This window comes from Myxine glutinosa, chromosome 12, assembly GCF_964187855.1.
Source record: "Myxine glutinosa chromosome 12, kmMyxGlut1.1, whole genome shotgun sequence".
Lineage (NCBI taxonomy): Eukaryota > Metazoa > Chordata > Myxini > Myxiniformes > Myxinidae > Myxine > Myxine glutinosa.
Window position 1 is genome coordinate 90,202,657 of NC_136272.1, and position 26,020 is coordinate 90,228,676.

Sequence of the window (26,020 nt, forward strand, 5' to 3'; positions counted from 1 at the left end):
GACATCAACTCATCCTGGGAATTCTTCCAAAGTAAATTGCTCTCTCTCATGCACAGATTTATCCCATCTCGTCTTCAGTTGTCATACCCTTCCTCCCGTCCATGGTACATGGAATCTTGTGGTGAGGCTGTTGCCCAGAAACAACTTGCCTTCGTCTCCTGGAAAGCAAATCCAACGGAAGGAAATCTGATTTCCTTTCACAAAGCCCGAAACAAGTGTGTGTCCACCCTCAGGAGAGCCAGGAAACAGTATCTCTCCGTTCTCAAGACCGAACTCTCTTATCTGTCTCCCTCTTCTAAATCCTGGTGGCATCTGGTCAAATCTGTTTCTGGTGTTTGTTCCCCCTCCATCCCCTCCCTTATCTCAAACGGCTACACAGCTGACTCTGCACGTGAAAAAGCTGAATGCCTCAACTCTGTGTTTGCCTCTAAATCTTGTGTCCCAAACCCATCCCTCTCTGTACCCACCATACCCAGTCGTACCCAGCTGCTCCTGGACTCTGTGTCCTTTCCTCCTGACAAGGTGGAAAAGTTTCTGTCAAACCTCGACTCTGATTCTGCAACTGGACCTGACGGCATCAGCCCACGGGTCCTAAAATCCTGTTCTTCCGCTCTTTCACTCCCTCTCTCTCTGTTCTCTTCACCCTCTCTTTTGTTCAAGGTCAACTGCCATCTGCTTGGAAATTAGCCAACATCACCGCTTTACACAAAAAATGTGCAAAAACAGATCCTAGCAACTACAGACCAATCAGCCTTCTCCCAATTATCAGCAAAGTCATGGAATCCATCATTGTTTCAGACATGAAATCTTTCCTCTTCTCCAATGGCTTGATCTCTGATCATCAACTTGGTTTCAGACCAGGTCACTACTCTGGACATGCTGCTTCTGCTGTCTCAACAATGGATGGAGGTCCTCAATGCCAAACAGGAAATTAGAGCTGTCTCCCTCGACATATCACGTGCCTTCGATACGGTCTGGCACCCCGCTCTGCTCACCAAACTCTCCTCCTTTGGTATTCATGGAAATCTCCACGCATGGCTGGCGGGCTTCCTCTCTAGTCGTAGTCAACGTGTGGCCCTGAATGGGGTTCTCTCATCTCCTCTTCCTGTTCAGGCTGGAGTTCCCCAAGGCAGTGTTCTGGGCCCTGTGCTTTTTCTGGTCTTCATCAATGATCTCTCCGACTCTTGAAAATCCTCTCTATCTCTTTGCTGATGACTCTACTCTCTGCCGCTCCATTACTCATCCCTCAGATCGGCAGTCTGCAGCCTCCTCACTCTCTGCAGACCTGGACAAAATCACTGACTGGGCAAACAAGTGGAACATGTCTTTCAATCCTGACAAATCTCACACTCTTACGATGTCTCTCCGAAAAAACCGACTTGACAACCCTCTCATCCACTTTCTGAATAATCCTCTCCAAGAAGTTCTGTCACTCAAGCTTTTGGGTCTCACTATCTGCCATGATCTTTCCTGGGAAAACCACATTTCAAATCTGGCCTCCAAAGCCAGTCGCCGACTGGGCATCCTCCGTCGTGCGAAGTCCTTCCTTGGCACACCTGAGCTCCTCACCACATACAAGGCTTTCATCCGCAGCTCAATGGAATACTGCTCTCCTCTCTGGGCTGGTGCTCCTGCCTCACACCTAGCTCGTCTTCATGCTGTTGAAACCAAAGCATTCAGAATCATTGGAATCTCCTGTGATGAAGCTACCTCTGAGGGCCTTTCACTTGCTCACCGCAGGCAGGTTGGTGGTCTTTCTGTCTTCTACCGACTCCTCTCCGGCCTTGCTCCTCCAGCTCTCTCTGGGCTCTGTCCCCCAAATATTCCTGAAGGTCGCACAAGATCTGCCTGCAACCCTCTTATGGTTAAACTGCCAAAATGAAGACTCTCTGCTCACCTTCACTCTTTCATTCCTCTTTTCTCCCGCTTCTGGAACAAACTCCCCCACTCCCTTCAATCCCACTCCTCCCTCCAGGTCTTTAAAACAGCTGTTTACCACCATCTCTTATCTTCCCCCATCCAAAACCTTGATCTTTTCTACCCCCACTAATTTCACCCCAAATCCTCTTTTTTGAAATACCAACTTCTTTCCTGGAAGTCCTTGGTGTCCTTGTGTTTATACTTCTCCCACCCCCCCACCTTCCCACGCCACCTCCCCCCAAGCCCTCTCCCTCCCACACATTCCCGATGTCCCTCACAAATGTTGTGTTTGTGTGCTTCCCCTTCTCTCCCCATCTTGTCTACCGCTCCCCTTTTTATATACTTTGGTTGTTTGTCTGTTTGATTTGTTTGTGTGATAAATGTTAGCTCTTTCACGAGCCTCGATTATGTATACAAAAAAACAAAAAAACAAAAAAACATGTTTCATTTCGTTTTCTCAACTAGTAGGTTTTTGAAGAATCGTATTTCCATGAGGTTATTGTAAAGTGTTTGATGGATACTCAATGTAGCTTTGAAAATGAACCAAATGTCTAAAACGTCAGCATTTCGAGACAAATGTTCTACATATTTGGTCAACTTTACAAAATACATGAAATATTCGATAATTGTACACCGCTCCTTTCTTCTGCCATCTCCAGATGCTGCATGACGTCATCGGCAGGCACCGAAGGGGGCCCGGCAATGACGCGCGCTGAAATGAAGAACTCAGTTTTCACTCAGATTTCTTGTTTGTTTGTTTGTTTGTCGAGGCGATATTTCATCCATCCTTTGAGCAAGGAAGCTGAAATTTCGGCAAAATCGCGAGCAAGTGCTTTGGCAAAAACGTATTTTTGTTTCTTGATTAATCTATTAATTGATAAATTACTTAATTATTACCGATTAATTAAGTACTTTTTTTTTTCTTTTTCTCATCTGGTCAATATCTCAGGCACCTTTTGAGCTACTGTATGAAGGTGATACTTGGCACAACAATGACCGAGTGATTTGGCTGTAAAGGGTATTTTTGATTTATTGATTAATCAATTAATCGATGAATTATTTAATTATTCGATTAATGAGTTAATTTTTTAAAAAAATTTGAAGTTGCAGATTTGGATGAAACGGTGGTGATTTAGGTATTTTATTAGCCGATTGATTAATTATTCAATTATTTCACCATTATTATTTATTTGTTTTCATTATTAATCACTTATTTATTTACTTTCTCATCTGGGCAATATCGCAGGCACCTTTTGAGCTCAGAAGCTGATATTTGGACATGACAGTGACCAAGTGATATGGCTCTAAAGGATATTTTTGGTTTATTGATCAATCAATTGATCTATTTAATATTTATTGATTAATCAATTAATTATTGTTTTTTCAATAAATTACTTATTTAATTAATTTTCAGTTTCGAATGAAACACTGGTGGTTGAGGTATGCTATTAGCCAATTGATTAAGAAATTATTTTATGATTATTGATTATTGCTTTTTTACGCAATTAATCAATCAATTATTGTACACCTCTCCCTCTCTGACAATCTCTATGTGCCGTGGTGGAGGATATTTATTTATTTGGCATGGGGGCGGTGCACTTTGAATGTATCTGTACTTGTTTACGTTTCTTTTGCAAGTCCTGTAGCGTTAGGTAGCTGTTAAGAATTAAGATGACAAAGACTGGTTGAATTTTGTGTCGGTAATAATTTTCCTTAGCGGTCTTAAACAGTACATGGCGGCCATGATAGTATTGTTTGCTGCATTGCTTCCAGTGCGTGGTTGAGCCACTGATCTCTATAATAACTTATTATAGAGATCAGTGGGTTGAGCCGTTTTATTACACAATTTCATTCCATAAAGTGCAGGAAACCTTTGTCAATTAGTGGAGTATATGGTACGATTTACATAATTTTCAGTCATATTGGTTTCGTCATGTTTCGTACAAATTATAGGCCTATTTTTGATTTATTACACGTTAAACTTCCTTATGAGTATATGTGATTGTTTATTGTAATAATTTGAATTAGTTCCTTTTTTTCTCTTTCGTATCAAATAATTACCAACTGAAATGTTCAGCATTCCAGGTATAATACGTGAACATTATTTGAGGTGTATAGATTAGCTAGTCATGTAAATTTTCTCCCAATTAGTTAATATCCTTGCAATCTTGAAATAAGGTGAAAATAATACAACAATCTTAAATTAGCTGCATTTTAGTGTATCTCTAAAAGTGTACTCCGAAACAACGCAAAGTCAAACAATCCACCTTCGTTGGCGCAGGTAACTATTACTTCCGGGAACACACGCACAGAGGAAGAAGACGAAGAGGAAGAAGAATCCCCGTGCGGAAGGAAGACGTGGGGTTTTTTGGGGGGGGTTTATTTAGGTGGCGGCGTTGCTCTCTTTCTATGCTTCGTGGGGTTCTTACTTCAATATATCGTGCACAATGGTAAGCTTGTTTGTGTGTATTCCTCGCTGCGTTATTTTTATTGAACATCGCACGATGTGAATGCAGACATTTGAAATTTTTCGTTGCTTCATCCGTCGGATAGCAGCGGCTGTGGAGGCCCACGACTGTGGTAAACGGGATTGCTTGTGTTGTGCAATGTGAGGTTTACAATGCACATACTTGTTAAAACGTAAAGGATTCCGTCTTGCCGTACGTTGTTGTCCTCGAAGTGTGCCGTCCTTCGGATATACGTTAAGCCGGGCGTCCTTTCTGCCGGCATTAGACAGATCAGTTGTTAAACGTTAACATACTCCACGGTGGTGTCTTTTGATGATGAGTAGGCGAGTTATTGCCGGCACTCGAACAACTTGCAAAATATTCCCGTCTTGACTACTACCACTGGGTCTTCCCATGAAGGTGCTTTGGCATCATGGATCCTTCCTTTTGGCAGAGCACCAGAGACGGACAGACTAGTGTGTTGGAGCCATGACCAATGACATGAGTTACACCAGGGCCAGGACTTGCTGCTAAGTCGTGACCAACAAGGAGCACCTGCCACTCCTACACCCTGTTGAGGCCTTCACTAATGGGGAAATAATATATCACAGTAAAAAATGAACTTCTGTGAGATTTGCATTTTAATTGTATTAATCCTACATTTATAGAGGTGTTATTTGAATATAATCCGTCATGGGACAGTTTGCAAGCATCTTCATCGACTGCGACTATTAGATGGAAGTTTAATTTTAAGTTTAACAACGCTTCTTATTCTCTTCTTCTTCTTCGCTTCTTCTTCTATGCTTCTTCTTCTTCCTCTAATCTTCGCTTCTTTTTCTTCCACCTTATTGTGTGGTTGGTGGGGGGCGGTTTTGTCCCAAGTGTTTTGTGAACCGGCTGGCCAGGCCTGACCGACGTTTGACTAAGGTCAGGGCTGCAATCGTTCAAGTTGCTGGTAATAGCTCGCCTACCCTACACGAAGTAGACCGTGATGTCCTTAATATCCACCACCTAATGCCAGCAGACAGGATGCCAAGTTTAACATCCATCCGAGGGACGGCGTGCACACACATTGAATCGTCCTGCCTGTGAAACACCGGGATGATAGTTTATAGTTGGGTTGGGATTCAAACCCCGGATAGACAGCTTCGAGGTGAGTCTGCATTGTATACCTCATGTTAGTCCTTGATTTCTTTAAAGTGAATTCTCTGAAGAAGATTCTTCATGTTGTAATTTTTCGATGTCCAGAATCAGGGAAATTTATAATAAAATATCAGCGTTTTTCTTTCCTTTAGACTTGGCGTATAGCCAACCCACGCTCCCCCCCTCCACACTCTTCTTACCTCCTCTCTCCTCTTACCTCCTCTCTCCTCTTACCTCCTCTCTCTCTCTCCCCCCCTTCCCCCCCACCCCTCCATCCCACCATCACCTACCCCTCCAGATTCGATTCATCCTGATCCAGAACCGGGCAGGAAAGACAAGGCTGGCAAAGTGGTACATGCAGTTCGATGATGATGAGAAACAGAAGCTCATTGAAGAGGTCCATGCAGTGGTCACAGTTCGAGATGCAAAACACACAAACTTTGTGGAGGTAAAAATTATTATATCGCCAACATTTGTATTTTTGGTGTTTATTTGAATAGTGTATTGCCTTTTAGTGCGAATTTAATCCCTCACTGCTGCGACTTGCGTTTGATTGGTTTAGATATGCTAAAGACGTTCTTTCTTTTTAATAACACTTTTGTAAGGTACAACGTAACTTTAAAATGTTGTGTATATATTTTGCTGTTACTTATTAAAATTCGATTTTTCAGACTTTAATGAAAGGAGAGTGAATATACTTTGTAAATATGTTTGGGGTCTTTCATTGATTAAAGGTGATGATGGAACTTGGTCCTCTGGTTCAAAATTAATTGCAGATTAAGAATGGGTTTATTATTCAGTTAAACCAACCTGTGGACTAATAAGCCGTCTTGGGATAAGAGGTGATCTTGTTGAAGGTTTGTGGCTTTCTTTATGAGGCGTTTGTGACCTCGATCTGCAGTTCTCCTTCACCACAATCTCTTCTTTCTGGTGGATGCTTCTCTGCAGTAGTAAATAGCCCAGTGTTCTTAAATTCCTACTTCATCTTGGCCATCTTCGAGGGAACAGAGCTTTACCAGCTGCCACTCTCTTAGCACTTGAGCAACAACAGTAGGAAACGGGCATCAGGAGATCTGTGGAAGGGAAAGGGTTGGGTTGGGGTACACAGGATAAAAAAGATGGACACACTACAAGATGGACAATAAATCGGACACGACAATGACTTTCAGGAAAGAAAACGGAATTTGAAGGAGGTGTATAAACAGGGGTAGAAAAGACCAAGGTTTTGGATGGGGGAAGATATGAGATGGTGGTGAACAGCTGTTTTGAAGACCTGGAGGGAGGATCGGGATTGAAAAGAATATTGGAGTTTGTTCCAGAGGCGGGAGAAAAGAGGAGTGAAAGAGTGCAGATGAGCAGAGAGTCTTGATTTTGGGTTGCTGACAGATCTTGTGCGATCTGAAGGAATATTTGGGGGACAGAGCTGGGGAAGCTAGGCCAGAGAGGAGTTGGTAGAAGACAGAAAGACCACCAACCTGCCTGCGGCAAGAGAGAGAGAAAGGCCTTCAGAGCTCTGTGCAGGCCAGGCAAGTTCTTCCACACCGATCTTAACAAACCATTTCTGTATGGACCTCGCTTTGTGCACGTGGGCATTGTCATGCTGAAACAGAAAAGGGCCTTCCCCAAACTGTTGCCACAAAGTTGGAAACACACAATCGTCTGGAATATCATTGTATACTGTAGCGTTAAGATTTCCCTTCACTGGAACTAAGGGGCCTAGTCCGAACCATGAAAAACTGCCCCAAACCATTATTCCCCCTCCACCAAACTTTACAGTTAGCACTATGCATTCGGGCAGGTAGTGTTCTCCTAGCACCCACCAAACCCAGATTCGTCCGTCGGACTGCCAGTTGGTGAAGCGTGATTCATCACTCCAGATAACGCGTTCCCACTCTTCCAGAGTCTAATGGTGGTGAGCTCTACACCACTCCAGCCAATGCTTGGCATTGTGCATGGTGATCTTAGCCTTGTGTGCGGCTGCTCGGCCATGGAAACCCATTTCATGAAGCTCCCGACGAACAGTTGTTGTGCTGACGTTGCTTCCAGATGCAGTTTGGAACTCTGTAGTGAGTGTTGCAACTGAGGACAGACAATTTTTACATGCTTCAGCACTCAGCAGTTCTGTTCTGTGAGCTTCTGTGGCCTACCACTTTGCGGCTGAGCTGTTGTTGCTCCTAGACGTTTCCACTTCACAATTCCAGCACTTACAGTTGATCTGGGCAGCTCCAGCAGGGCAGAAATTTGAAGAACTGACTTGTTGGAAAGGTGCCATCCTATGACGGTGCCATGTTGAAAGTCACTGAGCTCTTCAGTTCGGCCCATTCTACTGCCTATGTTTGTCTATGGAGATTGCATGGCTGTGTGCTTGATTATATATACCTGTCAGAAATGGGTGTGGCTGAAACAGCCAAATCCACTAATTAGAAGGGGGTGTCCACATACTTTTGGTCATGTGTATTAAATGGCATAAAGGATAGTGAGTTTACACCTTGGGCTCGGTGAAAATTGTGCTTTATGCTGTCAACTTGCATTCCATGTACAGAAAAGCCCGACTCACGGATTCACAATCCGCGAAACCCTGTTACTCACGGGTTTTAGGTGTATACTGTTCCTACTTAAACTCTGAACAGTTAAAATGACAACTATTCCCGGGATCAAGACACGCTTTGGGGTTACGCAAGATCAAAGCCAAACAAAGTTCATTTTTGATAAAATAGTAATAAAATAAACGATAACGCCACTCTAGAGCGCATACTCCTGCGGTGGGTGGCCGCTGTTGAGCCCTATCTTCCAATGGTAAAAAATCCTTCAAAAAATTCCTGGATCCGGAATAATATCCTGAGCTTCACCAAAAACAAATCAATTCTTCCTTATCCCAAGGGCAATCATCCCACCAACTTTCATCCAAATCCGTTCAGAACTTTTCCAGATACTGTATCTTGTTCACAAACACACGAACACACACATACATACATACATACATACATACATACATACATACATACATACATACATACACACATGGACGGACACAATCGAATGCATTACTCCCTGGTGGGAGTAACTATTGCAGCTATAGATAAATTATAGATAAAACACTTCCAGCAAGAGTGAGCTAACCTTTTGGAATTGTTTACATGCAGTATTTTTTATTTGTAAGCAGTTTTATTACTCCCTCTAGGGAGTAGTGTGTGTGTGTGTGTGTGTGTGTGTGTGTGTGTGTGTGTGTGTGTGTGTGTGTGTGTGTGTGTGTGTGTGTGTGTGTGTGTGTGTGTGTGTGTGTGTGTGTGTGTGTGTGTGTGTGTGTGTGTGTGTGTGTGTGTGTGTGTGTGTGTGTGTGTGTGTGTGTGTGTGTGTGTGTGTACACAAGATATCTGGAAAAGTTCTGAACGGAATTGGATGAAAGTTGGTGGGGTGATTGCCCTTGGGATAAGGAAGAATTGATTAGTTTTTGGTGAAGCTCAGGATATTATTCCAGATCCAGGAATTTTTTTGGGAATTTTTTGGGTTTGTGAACAAGATATCTGGTTGAATCTGTAATAATGTGAATCAGTGTTATTACCTTCACAAAAGCGGAAGGTTATGTTTTGATCGCTGTGTATTTATTTGTATGTCTGTGTGTGTGTATGTTAATCGCATAACTCAAAAAGTATTCAACCGAATTGCATGAAATTTGGTGGGATGATTGGTTATTATACGGGACACATTTGATTAGATTTTGGGAAACAGATTTGCTCAAATTCTGACTATTTTTAACTCGATCGTATTTCACTCAAAGTTATGAGCGACTGAAGAAGAAGATGTCCATCCAGGACGTCATCACTATAACGCGATCTCCCGCGATCATTTCAACCTCAAAAAAAATTATAATTGCAGATTTGACAATAGATGAGGCATATTAACAAACGAATGAAACAGATTTGCTCAAATTCTGATTTTTAAAAATCGATCGCATTTCACATAAAGTTTGAGGTACTAAAGAAGAAGAAGATTCGTTTAGCTTCTCAGATAAAATAAATAATTCTGTCTGCAATTTCAGGTTAATTACCTTCGCAAAAGCGGAAGGTTATGTTTTGATCGCTGTGTATTTATTTGTATGTCTGTGTGTGTGTGTGTGTATGTTATTCGCATAACTCAAAAAGTATTCAACCGATTCGCATGAAATTTGGTGGGATGATAGGTTATTATCCGGGAACCATTTGATTAGATTTTGGAATCGATCGGGTCAAAGGTCAAGGTCAAGGTCATGAAAAGGTCAAAATCGTCTTTTTACCATAGCGCGGTCAATTTGTGTCCAATTTGTATGAAACTAATGCCAAAATGTTCAGAATTCAATGCCCAATCTTGTGATATGCGACATGACACTCTGACGTCATAACCCTTGTTAGCGGTTGGGGGCCAAAGGTCAGGGGGGTCACACCCTTGCAAAATGTGCGGTTTTTTAAAAATCATAACGCGGTCAATTCGGATCCAAATTGGATGAAAGTAGATGTGTCATTCTTATGTGTCATGATGTTTTCGACTGTTGGTGCAATTTGAAGAGATGAAAAACAGAACATATATATATATATGCATATTTTACAGTTGTAAGGATGCATGTAATAAACTTGGATTAGCAGCCGTAAACATGGTTCTTTCCGTGCAAATCAACGGGACTATGGCACAGTGACAACGAATCAGCGCCGAGGCGACCATCGGGTTCCCACCTACTATAAATAGTTTATTTATAGACAGACGGACAAGTGGGCGGGTCGATACAGAGCTACTGTGGACTATGGTACCAGGAGAGGCGTATTTCACAACTAATGCTTGGTTTTATCAATAGTACATGAACTTTAATCGCGTGTTTTGCAACTGTCGTGTCATGTCCTTTAGGTAATCTAGAATATACTGTGGGTGAGTTGACACCAGATAATTTGAAAGCTGATTTTATTATAGGCTACCTCTAACACAAAAACGTATATTTTGTTCTAAGCTATGATTACAACAGCAACTAGCTGATGTCATACGTTCTAAATATAGCAGATACAGCTACAATAGTATATTCTGAAAATAACACAATCCTCTGATATGATACATCTCTATTGTGCAACATGCTGACGTCATACTTTCTAAAAATAGCACAGCAAGCCAATGTAATATTTTTCACTTGCTCAACCAGCTGATGTCGTGATTTCTAGAAAAAAATAGCACAATCTGAATCAGCTGATGTAATTTCTCTGTCCCAACCAGCTGATGTCGTCATTTCTAAAAATAGCACAATCGGATTAATGTGTCATACTTGTCTATTGCACAACCAGATAATGTCATGCTTTCTAACAATAGCACAATCATCGGACATGAAACGTAGTCTATTGCAACATGCTGATGTCACACTTATTTACAAAATGATGACATCATTTAGTGGAATTACAGGGTTGACATTTTATATGGAATATATATTTTGGTGTTCTGGCTTCTATCAAGTCACAAAAATAAAGTATAATAAAATTAAAGTTCTGATCATCGAAGCTAGTAACCAACAAACACAAAATAATGTAAATTTATGTGAATCAACTTTTAATTCATAAAAATATCCATATTACAAAATTACAAATATATTACTGATTTAATGTAAACCTTGTACATCTGTATGTATCTTGAATTGTGCAATGTTCATGCTCTGTCAGCAGATTTTTGGCTACATGCTGACATCATACTATCTAAAAGTAGCAATCTAAAAGTAGCACATCCAGCTGACGTAATATTTTTCTCTTGCTCAACGAGCTGATGTCGTAATTTTTAAAAATAGCACAATCAGCTGATGTAATATTTTTCTCTCTCCCAACCAGCTGATGTCGTCATTTCTAAAAATAGCACAATCACATTAAAATTTCATACATATTGTACTTGTCTATTGCACAACCAGATGATGTCATGCTTTCTAAACAATTATATTTAGAGCACAATCATCGGACATGCAACTTATCTATTGCAACATGCTGATGTCACACGTATTTACAAAAGGATGACATCATTTGGTGCAATTACGTATCTCAATTGTGCAATGTGCATGCTCTGTCAGCAGATTTTTTTTGTATAAATAGGTTTACTGAAGTATCATTTTCAATATTGCAGCCAGCTTTGGGTCTGTACATTCAACCGGAACTTGAAGAACAATATGCCTCGATCCAGATCAAGAAGCCATGAGCAAAAACGAAAAGACCAGAGGGAAAATATGCGGGCTCGGCATGAACAGGAATCAACAGTGGAAACTGCTCGACGTCGCGCATCACTCAGGGAATCGGCCCAGAGACACAGAGAACGAGAGTCTTTCGAAGAAACTGAACGACGTCAAGCAGATAACACGGAATCAACACAGATACACAGAGAAGGCGAGTCTTTAGAAGATACTGAACGACGTCGTGCAGCTAACAAGGAATCGACCCAGAGAGACAGAGAAGGGGAGTCTTTGGAAGATACTGAACGACGTCGTGCAGCTGACAAGGAATCGACCCAGAGAGACAGAGAAGGGGAGTCTTTGGAAGATACTGAACGACGTCGCGCCACACTACGAGAAAGGGCGCGTAGTCGACGAGAAGAGGAAATCCCAGAACAGACAGACAGACGCAGGATTTCAATGAGGGAGCAAATGCAAAAAAACATTGCAGCCGAGACGCAAGAACAGACGGATACTCGCAGGACTTCGATGAGAATACGAATGCAGAAAACCATTCAAGTCGAGACGCCTGAACAGACAGATACACGCAGGGCTTCAAATAGAGACTCCACCACACGATCTCGCAAAATGGAGGCTTCTGCTATACCTACTGTTGTACAATGTGCCGCAAACTTCAGAGCCAAGATCCAAGAGGGCCCCATTTATATATGCTGCTCCTGCCATCGCCTCATGTACAGGAGATCTGTTGTCCAAATGAACAATGAAAAGTACAACAGTGCACTGATAAAACAGATCATGGAACATGGTGGTGCCTTGGAAACCAATGGAAAGTTGTGGCTCTGTACAACGTGCCACAGAACACTGAAGCGAGGAGAAATCCCGACTCAGTCGTGGGCCAACGGGTTAGCACTTGACGATGTCCCGCCTGAGATGAGTGACCTCCGGCCACTGGAAGTACGACTCATCAGCCAAAGGATTCCCTTCATGAAGCTTGTATCCCTGCCGAAAGGTGGCCAGAAATGCATTCACGGCAGTGCGGTGAATGTGCCATCAAAACTTGACACAGTGACAACACTTCTTCCACGATTGCCGCAGGACGCAGAAGTTGTTCCACTGAAACTCAAACGCAAGCTCGCGTACAAAGGCCACTACATGCACGAATATGTACGTCCTAAGAAGATCATGGCGGCTCTAAAGTGGCTTCAGCTCAACAATCCACTGTACAAGGACATCACACTTTGTATGGATTGGGAGGCAATATGGGAACAGGATGAATCAGATCTGTGGGAAGCCATGACTCTCAATGAAGGAGCACCCCGGGAAGCCAACGTACAATCACCGATGTCATCATCACTGGTAATTCAAAATAATTATCAGGGTCTACAACACCTAGCAAGATCGCGACATCTTGATGTCGTCAACGTACCGGCGGATGGGAACTGCTTCTTTCATGCCGTCTCTGTATCCCTTCAAGCATCAGGCGTTCAGTCAACAAGTGCATCTGATTTGAGGGCCCAACTAGTACACTTCCTTGAAGACTCCACCTCGTCTCGTACCTATGCTGGTTTCGTTCCCAGGAATTCTCAAGGACTAACTCCAAGTCAACAAGAATCTCCAAACCGCAGGATGACCAGATATGTTACAGCACTTCGCGGTGGAGAATGGGCCGATAACATCGCAGTGCAGGCTATTGCTCAAATGCTCAACATCAACATCCGGGTGCTCAACACCATCACCCCAGACTGGATGCACGACATTCACCCGACAGGCACACGAAGCGACAACACCATCACATTGGGTCTCATTGGAGAACAACACTACGTAGCTCTTGAAAACTCCACCAACCACCAGGAAACACCAAGCAACAGCCCCAGGAGCACACACGAAGAGCAACAAGATGACGTCGCATCGGAACCGGACGACAGACTGCGAAGGATTCCCTACGATACTCTCCTCCAAGAAGAAGGAAATGCAGACAAAACTTACTCCGTGGCTCCAGCAGAAAATCTAAAACCCTGTGCCTTTCTGCTTGATGAGTTATTCGAAGAACTCGCCAATCCGTCAAAGTATCCACATGGCAGTGGTGGACTTTCCGCGAAAAGACCCAAGAGCATCACTCCAAGGAAGTACTTCAATCAAAGACTACTGGATGCCGATGGACGCTTTGCCAAGGACATCGATTATTTGCTTGCTGCACAGTACACAGTGGAATCCAAGCAAATACTGGATGATCTGCAAATATCGATGAGACAAACACACGGAATGAGCTTCCAGAACCGCCCAATCAACGCCGGTTTGTTGAAGTCATCTGACAATGTACAAGCAATGATCCGCACAGACACAGCATTCAGGTTTCTGAAAAACGTACGTGGATCACCTGCATACTGGAAAACGACGCTACTGGATTTGCTAGGCATGGTGCGGCAACTCGGCACTCCCACTTGGTTCCTGACACTCTCAGCAGCGGACATGCAATGGCCTGAGGTCATCCAGAGCATAGCCAGGCAGTACGGGACCAAACTCAGTGATGACGATGTGAAGAACATGAGCTGGGAGGACAAATGCAAATGGCTCAGAAACAACCCAGTCACAGCGGCCAGACAATTTCAACACAGACTCGAGACTTTCTTTAAGGAGTTCATAGGCTCAAAGAGCAATCCCATTGGACAGCTTGAGGACTTCATGATCCGCGTGGAATTCCAAGCTCGTGGGTCGCCACATGCGCACACGATCCTGTGGATAAAAGACGCCCCAAAGATCGGAGTCAACACGGATGAAGAAGTCTCTGCGTTTATTGACCGCTACCAATCCTGCTCCCTACCTGAAGATGATGACGATCTACATGAGCTCGTCACGTCTCTCCAAAGCCACACCCACTCGCGCACCTGCAGAAAAGGCCAAAACTGTCGGTTCAGGTTTCCTCATCCACCGAGCCAAACCACACTCATCGCCAAGCCACCAACAGAAGAAGATCCTGTTCTCGCAGCACGCCAGATCAGCGAGAAGCAAGAGGTTCTTCTGAAAGTGAAACGGGAATTAGAAAGTCCTGAGTGTCCTCGGGACATCACACTTCCGGATTTGCTGCAGAGAGCCGAGGTTGATCAGCTCCAATATGAAGAAGCGGTGAAAGTGGCCAAGACAGGAAAACAGATCATTCTGAAGCGTCAACCACGTGAGGCATGGGTCAACCAATACAATCCGGACATCCTCCATACATGGAGAGCAAACATGGATCTCCAGCTCATCCTTGATCCGTATTCCTGCATCATGTACGTGACGAGCTATATGCTGAAAAGTGAGAGAGCTATGGGAGAACTACTCAGAGCAGTCGTAGACGAATGTCGAGGGGAAGAGATCAAGTCAAGACTTCGAAAAGTGGGTTCAGCTTTCCTGCACAACCGAGAGGTCAGCGCTCAGGAAGCTGCATACAGACTTCTTTCTCTGCCACTGAAGAAAGCCAGTCGAACAGTCGTTTTCGTCAACACTTCCCCAAAGGAGAAACGAGTGGCAATGCTTAAACCGCGGGCTCAACTGATGGACATGGACGATGACTCAGAAAGCATCTACTGCACATCTCTTCTCGACAGGTATTCAGCTCGGCCACAAACTCTGGAGGACATGTCGCTGGCTGAGTTTGCAGCAAATTATACCACTACGACCGCTGGTAATGCTGCAGAGGGACATGACCATCAACCACAAGTCTTGTCTGATGATGAAGCTGAAGAGGACGATGAACCACGAGGTGCAGCTACCACGAAAATCCAATTAACAAACGGATTGGGACAGATGCACAGACGAAGAAAACCCTGCATCATCAGATTCCACCAAGAAAAAGCCGAGGGAGAAGCCAAGTACCGCAACCTCCTCATGCTATACCAACCTTGGCGGAATGAGGAAACCGACATCAAGGGAAATTGCGCGTCATTCCTGGAGAAGTATCAACAAGTCCAGGCTCTTGTCCGAAACAACGAGCAGAAATTCACCCACAATGCCGGGGAAATTGACCAAGCACTGCAGGACCTTCACGAGTTTGGTCCCCCTGAACACGCTTGGGACGCCATGGCACCGAACGCACTACACGAAGAAGCACAACAGGAAGAGGAGGGCGCAGTGAATGACAGATTTTTGGAGCAACCAGACATGGCAGAGAATATCGATTTGGGCCCCGAAGCACGCTCCAACAACTCGGAATTTCATGCTCGTTTCAATGCAGAACTTGGGAAGACACTCATGACACCTCAACAATACAGATAAATGATGAGAACCTTGAATGTCCAACAAATGGAAGTCATCAAGGTGCACCGCAAGTGGTGCAAGGACATGATACGCGCTCTGAAGTCTGATGGACCAGTTCCCGTCTACAGGTTATTTCTCAGTGGACCGGGAGGTGTCGGGAAGAGCCACTTGATCAAACTGGTGCACCACGAGACAATGAGATTACTGAAACCCTTGTCGGGGTACTTTGAGCCTGACGAGCTGCCCGTTATCCTCACTGCTTTCACAGGAACGGCTGCATTCGGCATCGAGGGAATGACACTGCACTCTGCCTTCAGCTTTGCTTGTGGACCACGCAGCAAGAGAGAATACATGCCTGCGAGTAGCGAGAAACTCAACTCCCTCAGATCGCGCCTCGGGAAGCTCAAATTGCTCATAATAGACGAGGTGTCCATGGTTGGAGCAGATCTGCTCTATCACATCCACCGGCGACTACAGGACATCACAGGGCAATCAGATCCCGACTCCCGTTTTGGAAACGTCAGCATCCTTGCCGTCGGGGACCTTTTTCAGCTGCAACCAGTGGGTCAGAATCATGTCTTTGGTCTTCCTTCTGATTGCTACGCCAGGTTACATGGATCCCTTTGGGAAGAAAACTTCTCTGTCATCGAGTTGACTGAGAGCATGAGGCAGAAGGACGACAAGCAATTTGCTGACCTGCTCATGAGGGCCAGAAAAGCTACCTGCACAGAGGACGACATCAAGCTACTGAAGACTCGAGTCGTCACTTCATCTGACAACACCTACCCTGCTGATGCCCTACACGTCTTTAAGACCAACAAAGAAGTCGACATCCATAACTTGTCACACATCAAGAAATCACAATCACACATCCATGAGATCAAGGCCATTGACAAGCGTAAGGATGTCCACACAGGCCAGCTTACCGTGGTGATGCCATCTAAAGCATCCGACACTGGAGGACTGCGAGAAGTTGTCGTGGTCACAATGGGGGCACGGGTCATGGTCACTGTCAACATCAACGTGTCCGACGGCCTGGCCAACGGTGTTTGTGGAACTGTCGTTGGGATTGAGACCACAGGAAATCAGGTGATCGTCATCCTTGTCAAGTTTGACAGTCTTCGAGTCGGAAAAGATGCCATCGCCCAGAGTCAATACAAGCAACAGTATCCTGACGCAGTTCCGATTATGAGGCAGGATGTCCAGTTCTTCACAGGAAGAGGACGACAATCCGTGGAGGCCAGACGAACACAGTTTCCACTCACACTTGCCTGGGCCTGTACCATCCACAAAGTCCAAGGAAAAACGCTGGAGCAAGTTGTAGTTGCCATGGAAGGGAGAGGGAAATTTATGCCAGGACAGGCATACGTCGCCATGAGCCGTGTACGATCTTTGCAAGGACTGTTCTTTCTCGGGTTCGATGCAAGTCACATCCGCATCAACCCAGTCGTTCAACAAGAAATGGATCGTCTGAACAACGCTGCAAAAAAGAATCACCCCTTGCCGCATTACCAAGCTGATAACAGATGCGTCAAAATCAGTTTTCTGAACGTCCGATCTTATCTCGAGCACTTTGATGACATGAGGAACGATCCAGCTATCAGAAAGATGGATGTGCTCTGTTTTGCTGAGACATTTTTGCATGACGGCCAACGACTAGGACCGGAACAAATGCTCAAGCAGGACGTTCAATGCTTTCGAGCTGAGAGGCCCCTCGACCACGGGATTCACAGAGGAGGCATTATGATTCAGGCTCCACAGGAGATGACTCCAGCGAGTTTGGACACACCATCCACAGCACTGGAGTACACAGGAATCGCCCTCCACGCCCACCGAAGGACAATCAACATCGTGACCGTGTACAGGCCTCCATCACAGGGTCCTAGGATATTCAAAGACCGTCTTCAACAACTGATGACCACACTGAACACAGAAAACCTGACGGTCCTCCTCGGAGATTTCAATTTTGACTTGCTGGACACCCCTGACCATGACATCCTCCAGCTGATGGCTCACCACGGGTTTCGCCAGTGTGTGACCGGACCAACGACTGACCAAGGATCGCTACTGGACCACGTCTACGTCAACCAGCCAGTCACTGTACATGTGGATGTCGTGGACACATATTATTCAGACCACGATATCATTTGCGTCTCTCTGCAAATGTGACTTTTCACCTATGATGAGATGTATTCCTACTTTTAGTTCTTTTATATTATACACAATTATCACTAGTTCATGTATGACTGCATACAGTTAGGTCAATTGGAATACTACGTTCTATTTTAGGCTGATGTATTGTTAGTAACATATAGTTCATGTATTGTTTTTCAATAGGAGTATGCATGTTTACATTATGCTGTAACTTTTCTCCAATTGTTCTCAATTGCAAAACAAGAATTTCAAAAGTAATACAAATTAAAGGTATTAATTCTCATTCATTTTTTTATGGATGTTACACAATTTAATGGTAATGTTCAGGGAACTTGTTTCACGAACGTCCGGCTTTGGACATGTATAGTTATGTACTTGTCAGAAAAATATAATAAAATACATATCAACAGAACAACCATTTCTCTGTCTCATATTTTTGCAGCACTTCGCAGCACATAGAGTCCAAATGTTATCAAGTACCACCACATGGATGTGATTACAATATCAAACTTTTGGCGGGATAGAATGGTTTAATTTGAAACAAATCTTCCCGCATGACAACGTAGGTGTGGCTTTGCTACACAGATCTTGTAGTCTTTTATTTTGGCAACAAAAGTAGCTGCGGCGAAGGTATGCGCTCTACCGAGTGCCCGTTCTAGTTAAACTTTAAAAATGTTCCATATTCACTAGCCCCCGTGAACCTAACCCTCTTTTTCCCATTGAAACAAAAACCCCTGCCATTTGTGAATTCGCGATTCGTGGCAGTATTGAACAACGTTCCCTGGTGAATGTCGGGACTTTATGTACGGTACATGCTTAAAAATAGGACCACTGGATCTGGAGCTTATCTGGTCCCTGTCCTAATGTTGTAACCCAAATGTTGTAGCATTCTGACTGTTGGGTCTGTAGAAGGAATTTGTGCGATTTTTTTTTTTTTTTTTTTTTTTTTCAAAATAATTGACTAAGTCGGCCATTTTGACACTCCTCCGGTCACGTGATCAGCATCGCCTCCCCAATTTAACATCGGGAACCTGTCCTAATGTTGTAACCCAAATTTTGAAGCTTTCTGAATTGTGTCAGAAGAAGATTTTTGAAGGAATTTATTAACTCCGCCATTTTGACCCACTTAATCATGTGACCAGAACGAGCTTTGCAATCCCTGGTGCACGATGATGATGCCTTTCTCTGGAATTCCGATTCCAGATAATAATAATAACAAGCATTCTGAGTATTGCGCTGCAATACATGTCCCCGACCAAAGTTCAAAGTGCCATAACTTTGTCAAAAATGATCGAATATGCAAATTTATGCACGGTTGATGCTGGTTTTCAAACTTGATCTGAGGTATGCTGAGACACGTGTGTCACGCCTCGCCTCGTTGATGAGCTCCGTGGAGCGGCCTGCACGTATTGCACTGTGTGAATTATATAAATTATTACCAACTCACGGTCTGAGGTACTAGCGATTCAAGAGATGTCCATTTTCTTATGGCACATTGGAGAAGCCAAAGCGAGGTTTCTTCTTCCTCAGCTTGTCACAACTCTGTCAAATGCGATAGAGTTAAAAAAAGTCAGAATTTGACCAAATCTGTATTATTCGTTTGTTAATATACCTCAGCTATTGACAAATCTTAAATTAGAATTTTATTTGAGGTTAAAATGACCGCGACAGGTCGTGTCCAACGATGCTTTCAGTCTGTACATGTGATAAATAATTAAATCCGCACACTTGATGCCTCTTCTTCTTCACGCAATAACAACTTCTAGTTTCCAGACCGTACATCCAATCATCTTGAAATTTTGCACACTTGTTGCTCTTCATGACTTCTACTATAGTATGAAGTTTCACGTCGATCAATAAAGCGATTCAAGAGATATCCATTTTAAAAATATTTTCGTTTAATTAACGATATCTGCCAAACCACGTGAGCTATCGCAAATTCCAAAAGGACATTTTAGTAGACTGACATGCGGAACAGATCTGTGAAGTTTCCCCTCGATTGGATCAAAAATGAGGGAGGGGCTCGGTTTTAAAGGTTCATGCTTAAAAACGTCATAACTCTGAAACCATGTGACGCATGACGTCATGCTCGCTGACTTTTTTGTTCGGCATGGGTATGCGATTCTGCCTGCAAAGTTTGTCCTCGATCTGTTTAGCCGTTGCAGAGAAAAAGGGGTTTTCGTGTTTTCACGAAAAACAATATGGCGCCCGAACCACGTGACCTGTGACGTCATAATTACCATTAAAATATTCTCCAGACCGAGTCCCTCCTATGGTGAAAATTTGATCTCAATCGGTCCAATTATTGCAGAGAAAATCTTTTTTAAAGGAAATTAAAACTTAAAATGGCACTGAGTTAAGGATCATCAGAATTATCAGAATTCCCAAAGTTCAAAGTGCCATAACTTTGTCAAAAATGATCGAAACGTCGTGAAGTTCGAACTTGATCTGTAACTTATTATGAGGAAACCATGTGCAAAGTTTGAAATCATTAGCATTAAGCGTTTAGAAAAAACGTCCGGAAAACTGTTCTTTGCGTGACGGACTGACAGACTGACGGACGGAGGGACGGCGTGCAAACCTATAGTCCCCTCCGGTGTACACCGGTAGGGGACTACTAATAATAATAATAATAGTCTTATATAGCCCCATCAAGCAGAGTAAACTACCCTCATGGCGCTTTACATTATCATGCGAACGCACACACACCGCGCACACACACACAAACATACACACACAGACACACCTTCACTCTTGCCCTATTCCTCTCCCTCCCCATTCAAAACCCACAGATGTGTACTCCCCCACCTCCTCCCCTCCCTCCCCCGCACATGTACACAGACATACTCTCGATCTCTGTCCCACCTCAAACCAAAGGGAAAACAGGACTTAGACTTTGAAAGACTTGTGAAACAGATAGGTTTTGAGGGAGGTTTTAAAGGCAGGAAGAGAGTCAACATGTCGAACAAAGGAAGGCAAGTCATTCCAGAGCAGAGGTGCAGCAAAGGAAAAGGAAAAGATAAGCTAAAAATGGAGGAGGTACACGCATTAAGGAGTAAAAATGTTTTTAAGTTTCTTTGAAAATCCCCCAAAAAATTGTTTTGATATCAATTAATATCCTGAATGATAAAAAGTAAGATTGACCTGATTGCTGTCATACACAGGCGAAAGTACACGTGTCTCTGAGCATGTGTGGCGTTGTGAGAACGGCCCTCTAATAAAAGACTACCTGCCTTGAGTGACTGCCTTACGCTTTGCACTAGCATTGGTTTCTTTCGACAGGATTTGCTCTCATGCAATGCAATCAATAGGAACCGCTTTTATAGGCCATTTTTCCCCACAGAGCGGGGGTTGGCCTTTTTTGGGCACCTTGGTCCCCTTTTTGAAGCAATGTTTTATGGCCGGATGCCCTTGCGACACGCAGGGAATTACCAGTGAACTGTTACTCAATTTGCCGGCCTCGGAAGGATGACGAGCTGAGTCAACCCCCCTGACGTTAATTCAGCGATCGACCGGATTCAAACCCAGGATCCCAGGATCCAAAGCCGGCACCCTAACCGCTTAGCCAACACCAGGCTGCAATGCAATCAATAATTAATTATTATTTATTTATTGGTTCCTTTCTAGAAAAAAGTTTTCCCGGTGACTGGTAATTGACTGAATAAGTATGTGATGTGTGAGACGAAATAGATGTCGTATGAATCAAATCTAGGCCTAAACAAAAATATAGCGAAGTCAATGGGGCAACATCGCAAAGAGTTGAAAGATGGCAAAAAGTCTCGGAAGTCAGCGATTCAAACCCGGCGGCGTCATACCAAATACTTTAGAGTTTATAATGGTGTTGTGCTGCTTCCTTGTTGGATGTTCAGCATTTCAAAGATTAAGAGCATGGACAATCTCCATCGGTTGGAATCCATGGGGAGGTGGAAATTCTTCCTTCGGAAATGCCCCGGTGAGTGTGGTGAGAAAAGCGGTGGCATTGTTGTCACGTTGCTGGTACAGAGAGTGCCCCAGGAAGTGACGGCACTTCCCCCAAGCTCAGTGGCTGTGTTTGTCTTGTCTAACAGTCCTGTGTGCATGCGTGTGTGTGTCATCTCCACCACGAGCCTCAGTTCACGTAAAAAGATTTTTAAAATGTTTACATGTATAAAAAATAGTCACTTTTTATGTATTACCCCTGCCTCTTATTCATGTATTTAATTATTGAATAAATCTTAGATTTTTTTTATTTATTTTTTATTTTGACAGATTTTGACAATTATAAGGTTCACAGCAGGGAGCTGCTGCACGGCAAGGACATCAGGAGATATAATTGTACTATTGCATGGACATTATTGACACGGCACATTTTCTACCTTACAGTTTCGCAACTTCAAGATAGTTTATCGCCGCTATGCTGGACTCTACTTCTGTATCTGTGTCGATGTAAACGACAACAACCTTGCCTACCTGGAAGCCATTCACAACTTTGTGGAGGTAAGAAAGTGTTGAATGTTCTGTAAATGCCCTCTTCAATGAAAGGAAAGTAATTGTTTATTCAAAAACTTTATTTTTAATTTTCCTTCTTTTGGGTTGATGCAGGTTTTGAATGAATATTTCCACAATGTGTGTGAGCTGGACTTGGTGTTTAACTTCTACAAGGTAATTGTTTGTTTGCTTCTGTCATCTTTTGTCAAGACAATGTTTTGTTAACTCTAAGTACGACCAGGAAACAAAGGGTGCTTTGAACGACCATTTCTTCCTGTCACATGATGATTAAGCTTAGCTCTGCAAGTTTCTCTGTGCACTGCGATAAAGCAAAACATGTCGTTCTCAACCTTGTCGTGTGATGCATAATTGGTGTTTTATTCAAATCTTTTACGGTTGCTGGCTGTGAAAATAAATGGTAAAAAGTTATGAACCGACCATGAAGCGTTAAAGACTAGAAGGTGCATGGAACACGTTGCCCCACGCAGTATTGACAAAAAGGACGTGGGAAAGGTTACCCTGTCCCCTTTTTGTCACCATCAAGGGGTATCCGTGCGCAATCAGGATCCTGGGTTCGAATCCCGGTCGATTGCTGAATTAACGCCAGGGGGTTGACAGCCGAGGTGGGCAAATTGAGTACCAGTTCACTGGTAATTCCCTGTGTTGCAAGAGGCGACTAACAGGGTTGGCGGCAGGAAGAGCATCCGGCCATAAAACATTGCTTCAAAAAAAGGGGACCAGGGGGTCCGAAAAAGGCCAACCCCTGCTCTGCAGGGAAAAATGGCCTCTAAAGGTGGTTCAATCAAACCTGCCAACTCTTTTCTGAGAAACTGCTGATTTTGGAACAGCGTTTGAGACAATGGTGCAACAAACCTCTTTATTTTCTGACGACTCCACCATCTGCCGTGACGTCCCTTATCCTTCAGACAGGCAGGCTGCAGCCTCTTCCCTCTCTTTAGATCCTGAAAAAAGGTCACAAGCTGGTCAAACACTTGGAATATGTCTTTCAATCCTGACAAATCTTACACTCTATCTCTTTCTGAAAGAACCATACAGCAAAACCTCCTCTATACATTCTTAACAATACTATTTAAGAAGCTCAGTCATTCAAACTCTTGGATTTCCCTATCAGCTTTGATCTTTTTGGGCAAAGCTAGCCGTCAATTTGATATCCTCCGTCATCACGCAAAGTCCTTCCTTGGCACACCTGAACTCCTATCCACTCCCAAGGCCTTTGTCCACAGCTTGGGGTTCTGCTCTCCCTTCTGCGCTGGCTCCCCTGTCTCACAATTTGCTCAGCTTGATGCTGTGGAAAGCAAGGCCTTCAAGCTCATTGTAGTCTCCCTCGATGAAGAGGAGGCCATTGTCCTATCATTTTCCCATCTCAGACATGTCAGTGGTCTCTTTCTTCTTCGGCCTCTTTTTCTGGTATTGCACTATCTGTCTTCTATGTGCTTTGTCCTCTACGCTTTCTCTCCCCCCCCCACGACCCTAATTTTCTACAGGACATACGTGGTCCACCAGTAACCCACTATTAACTAAACTCTCAGGTCTCAAATTATCCATCTGTGCGCATGTGTAAAATAAAAATACGAATATCATCACCTTTAAAGCTAATGTTATGCCACCTTTGTAAACTAGTGTTTTCCTCTGACTATTGCTCCTGTGTCCTGTTTACCCTTTGCTTGTGCATGCATGTATGTATTTACCCCCACTGTACATGTGCAGGTGTAGGAAGAGACTCCATACAATGTTTCCAAATTCAGAGGCAAAGTACATACTGCTGACCTGTTGGTTTATGGAAGTGCAAAGAAGCCGATTTTTGTTCTACAATGTTCAAAATATGAAATGATATTGAAGTTCCTTGATCATAGAGTTAGACACACAGACAGGGTGAACTAGTTTACCTCCTGCTTTGCGCTATGTACACGGGGTTAAAAATGCAGTTTATTTTGCAGTCAATTTGCTTGAACTGTTGAACTTTGTGCACCCTTGCTGTAACTGTACTTTGATATTAACCGTTTACGTTGTGCTCCGTCATATGCAGGTGTACACTGTGGTGGACGAGATGTTCCTAGCAGGGGAAATCCGTGAGACGAGTCAGACCAAAGTGTTGAAGCAGCTGCTAATGCTCCAATCTTTGGAATGAGCTCCGTCACTCCTCATCACCCCCCTCCCTCCAGTTACGTACACCATACACATTTCTGCTGTGGAAGCGGCATTTGAAAGGTCACTCTGTCTGAACGGTCGCAAACCCAACCCAGATTGTTAAGGTGCATACAGGGGTCACCCGCAATCATGACCTCCATGTGCGTGTTCACTGGGTTTAACATTCAAACTTCCTTTTGTCAAATGTCTCCAAACTTGCACCTCAAGCATCTACGATGTAGTGGCAATTTGATTCTGCACAACAGTATGTGTTTTTTTGATTCGTTGATTATGAGGCCTCGTGACTTAAATTATTATCAAACATTTTCTCAAAGAAATAACTTTTGCCAGTTAAATCGAATGTATACGAGTTATAAGTGAAGTTCCTCGAACTCGGCCAAAACGGTTTGCTCCCCGATGATTGATAGAGTAATATCGCTACAAGCTTGTCATCGTTCCTCTCCCGATAGCCTCGTTTATCAAAGCGGAGGAATTCCTCCGTACGAACGAACGTGTTTATGGTATATAATTTTGGCTTTGGGCACTTAAAGAGGAGTGTACCGATCGTACGCTGAACTTCCTTAGATTTGAGAGAGCAGAGCAGCATGGTTCGTTGTGATAACGAGGTTTACATTGTCCCAACTTCCTGGTTATGTGTGATGTAGCAGTTCTGCCTCGTGTCGTATATCTGATTAACCCTCGACCTCGCCCCGTTCGTTCCCCCCACCCTCGCATATATCCGGTATTTTGATTTGAAACGCCACTGCCCCTGCTTGTCTCTAATTACCTAAGTTTTTTTCACTTGATGCCATTTCAAGAAGCCATATATCTATCTACTGCCCCCTCCTCGTCCCCTTCCTCTCCCGCCTCGTTATGATCTTCACATAATGAGGTTGTGTGCCCGTAAGCGATGACGTTTACGGGTGTTTGAACTGGAAAGCCGTTTATTTTAATTTTTCTTTTTGATCCGTTCACATTGAAGAGGTAACATGATGCTCATGCTGTGGTTGTGACCGTCCTATGGCATTGGGCGCTGTTACTTTTCCGTTTACGTTCTGGCACTATATTACAGTTGATATATCTCTATTCTCTAAATCATTCCGTGATTTGTTGCTGATTTTTCTTGTAAATATTTATTGAAGCAATGTCGAGATTTTTTTTCTTCTTGTTTTTACACCTGAAAGTGTTTTCCTTTGTCATAAGCTAATCATTCATCCAAATTGGTGATTATGTGTATTTATAAAAATTCCCACTCGGCTGTATGAATTGGCAAAAAAACAGGTGGATTATCTTTCCTCGTCCTACAATCGTCACTATAAATAAAACCCATTTGTGATCCTTGCAA

The 26,020-nt window shown here is 43.6% G+C and overlaps 1 protein-coding gene across 1 annotated transcript; it reads left to right on the forward strand.

Moving 5' to 3' along the window:
* The first annotated feature begins 4,220 nt into the window (after window positions 1-4,220).
* On the forward strand, window positions 4,221-26,020 carry AP2S1 (adaptor related protein complex 2 subunit sigma 1). Its single transcript, XM_068132072.2, has 5 exons — window positions 4,221-4,370; window positions 5,809-5,958; window positions 22,423-22,536; window positions 22,642-22,701; window positions 24,575-26,020. Exons 1-5 carry the CDS (start codon window positions 4,368-4,370, stop codon window positions 24,674-24,676), a joined length of 429 nt encoding a protein of 142 aa, XP_067988173.1. The 5' UTR covers window positions 4,221-4,367; the 3' UTR covers window positions 24,677-26,020.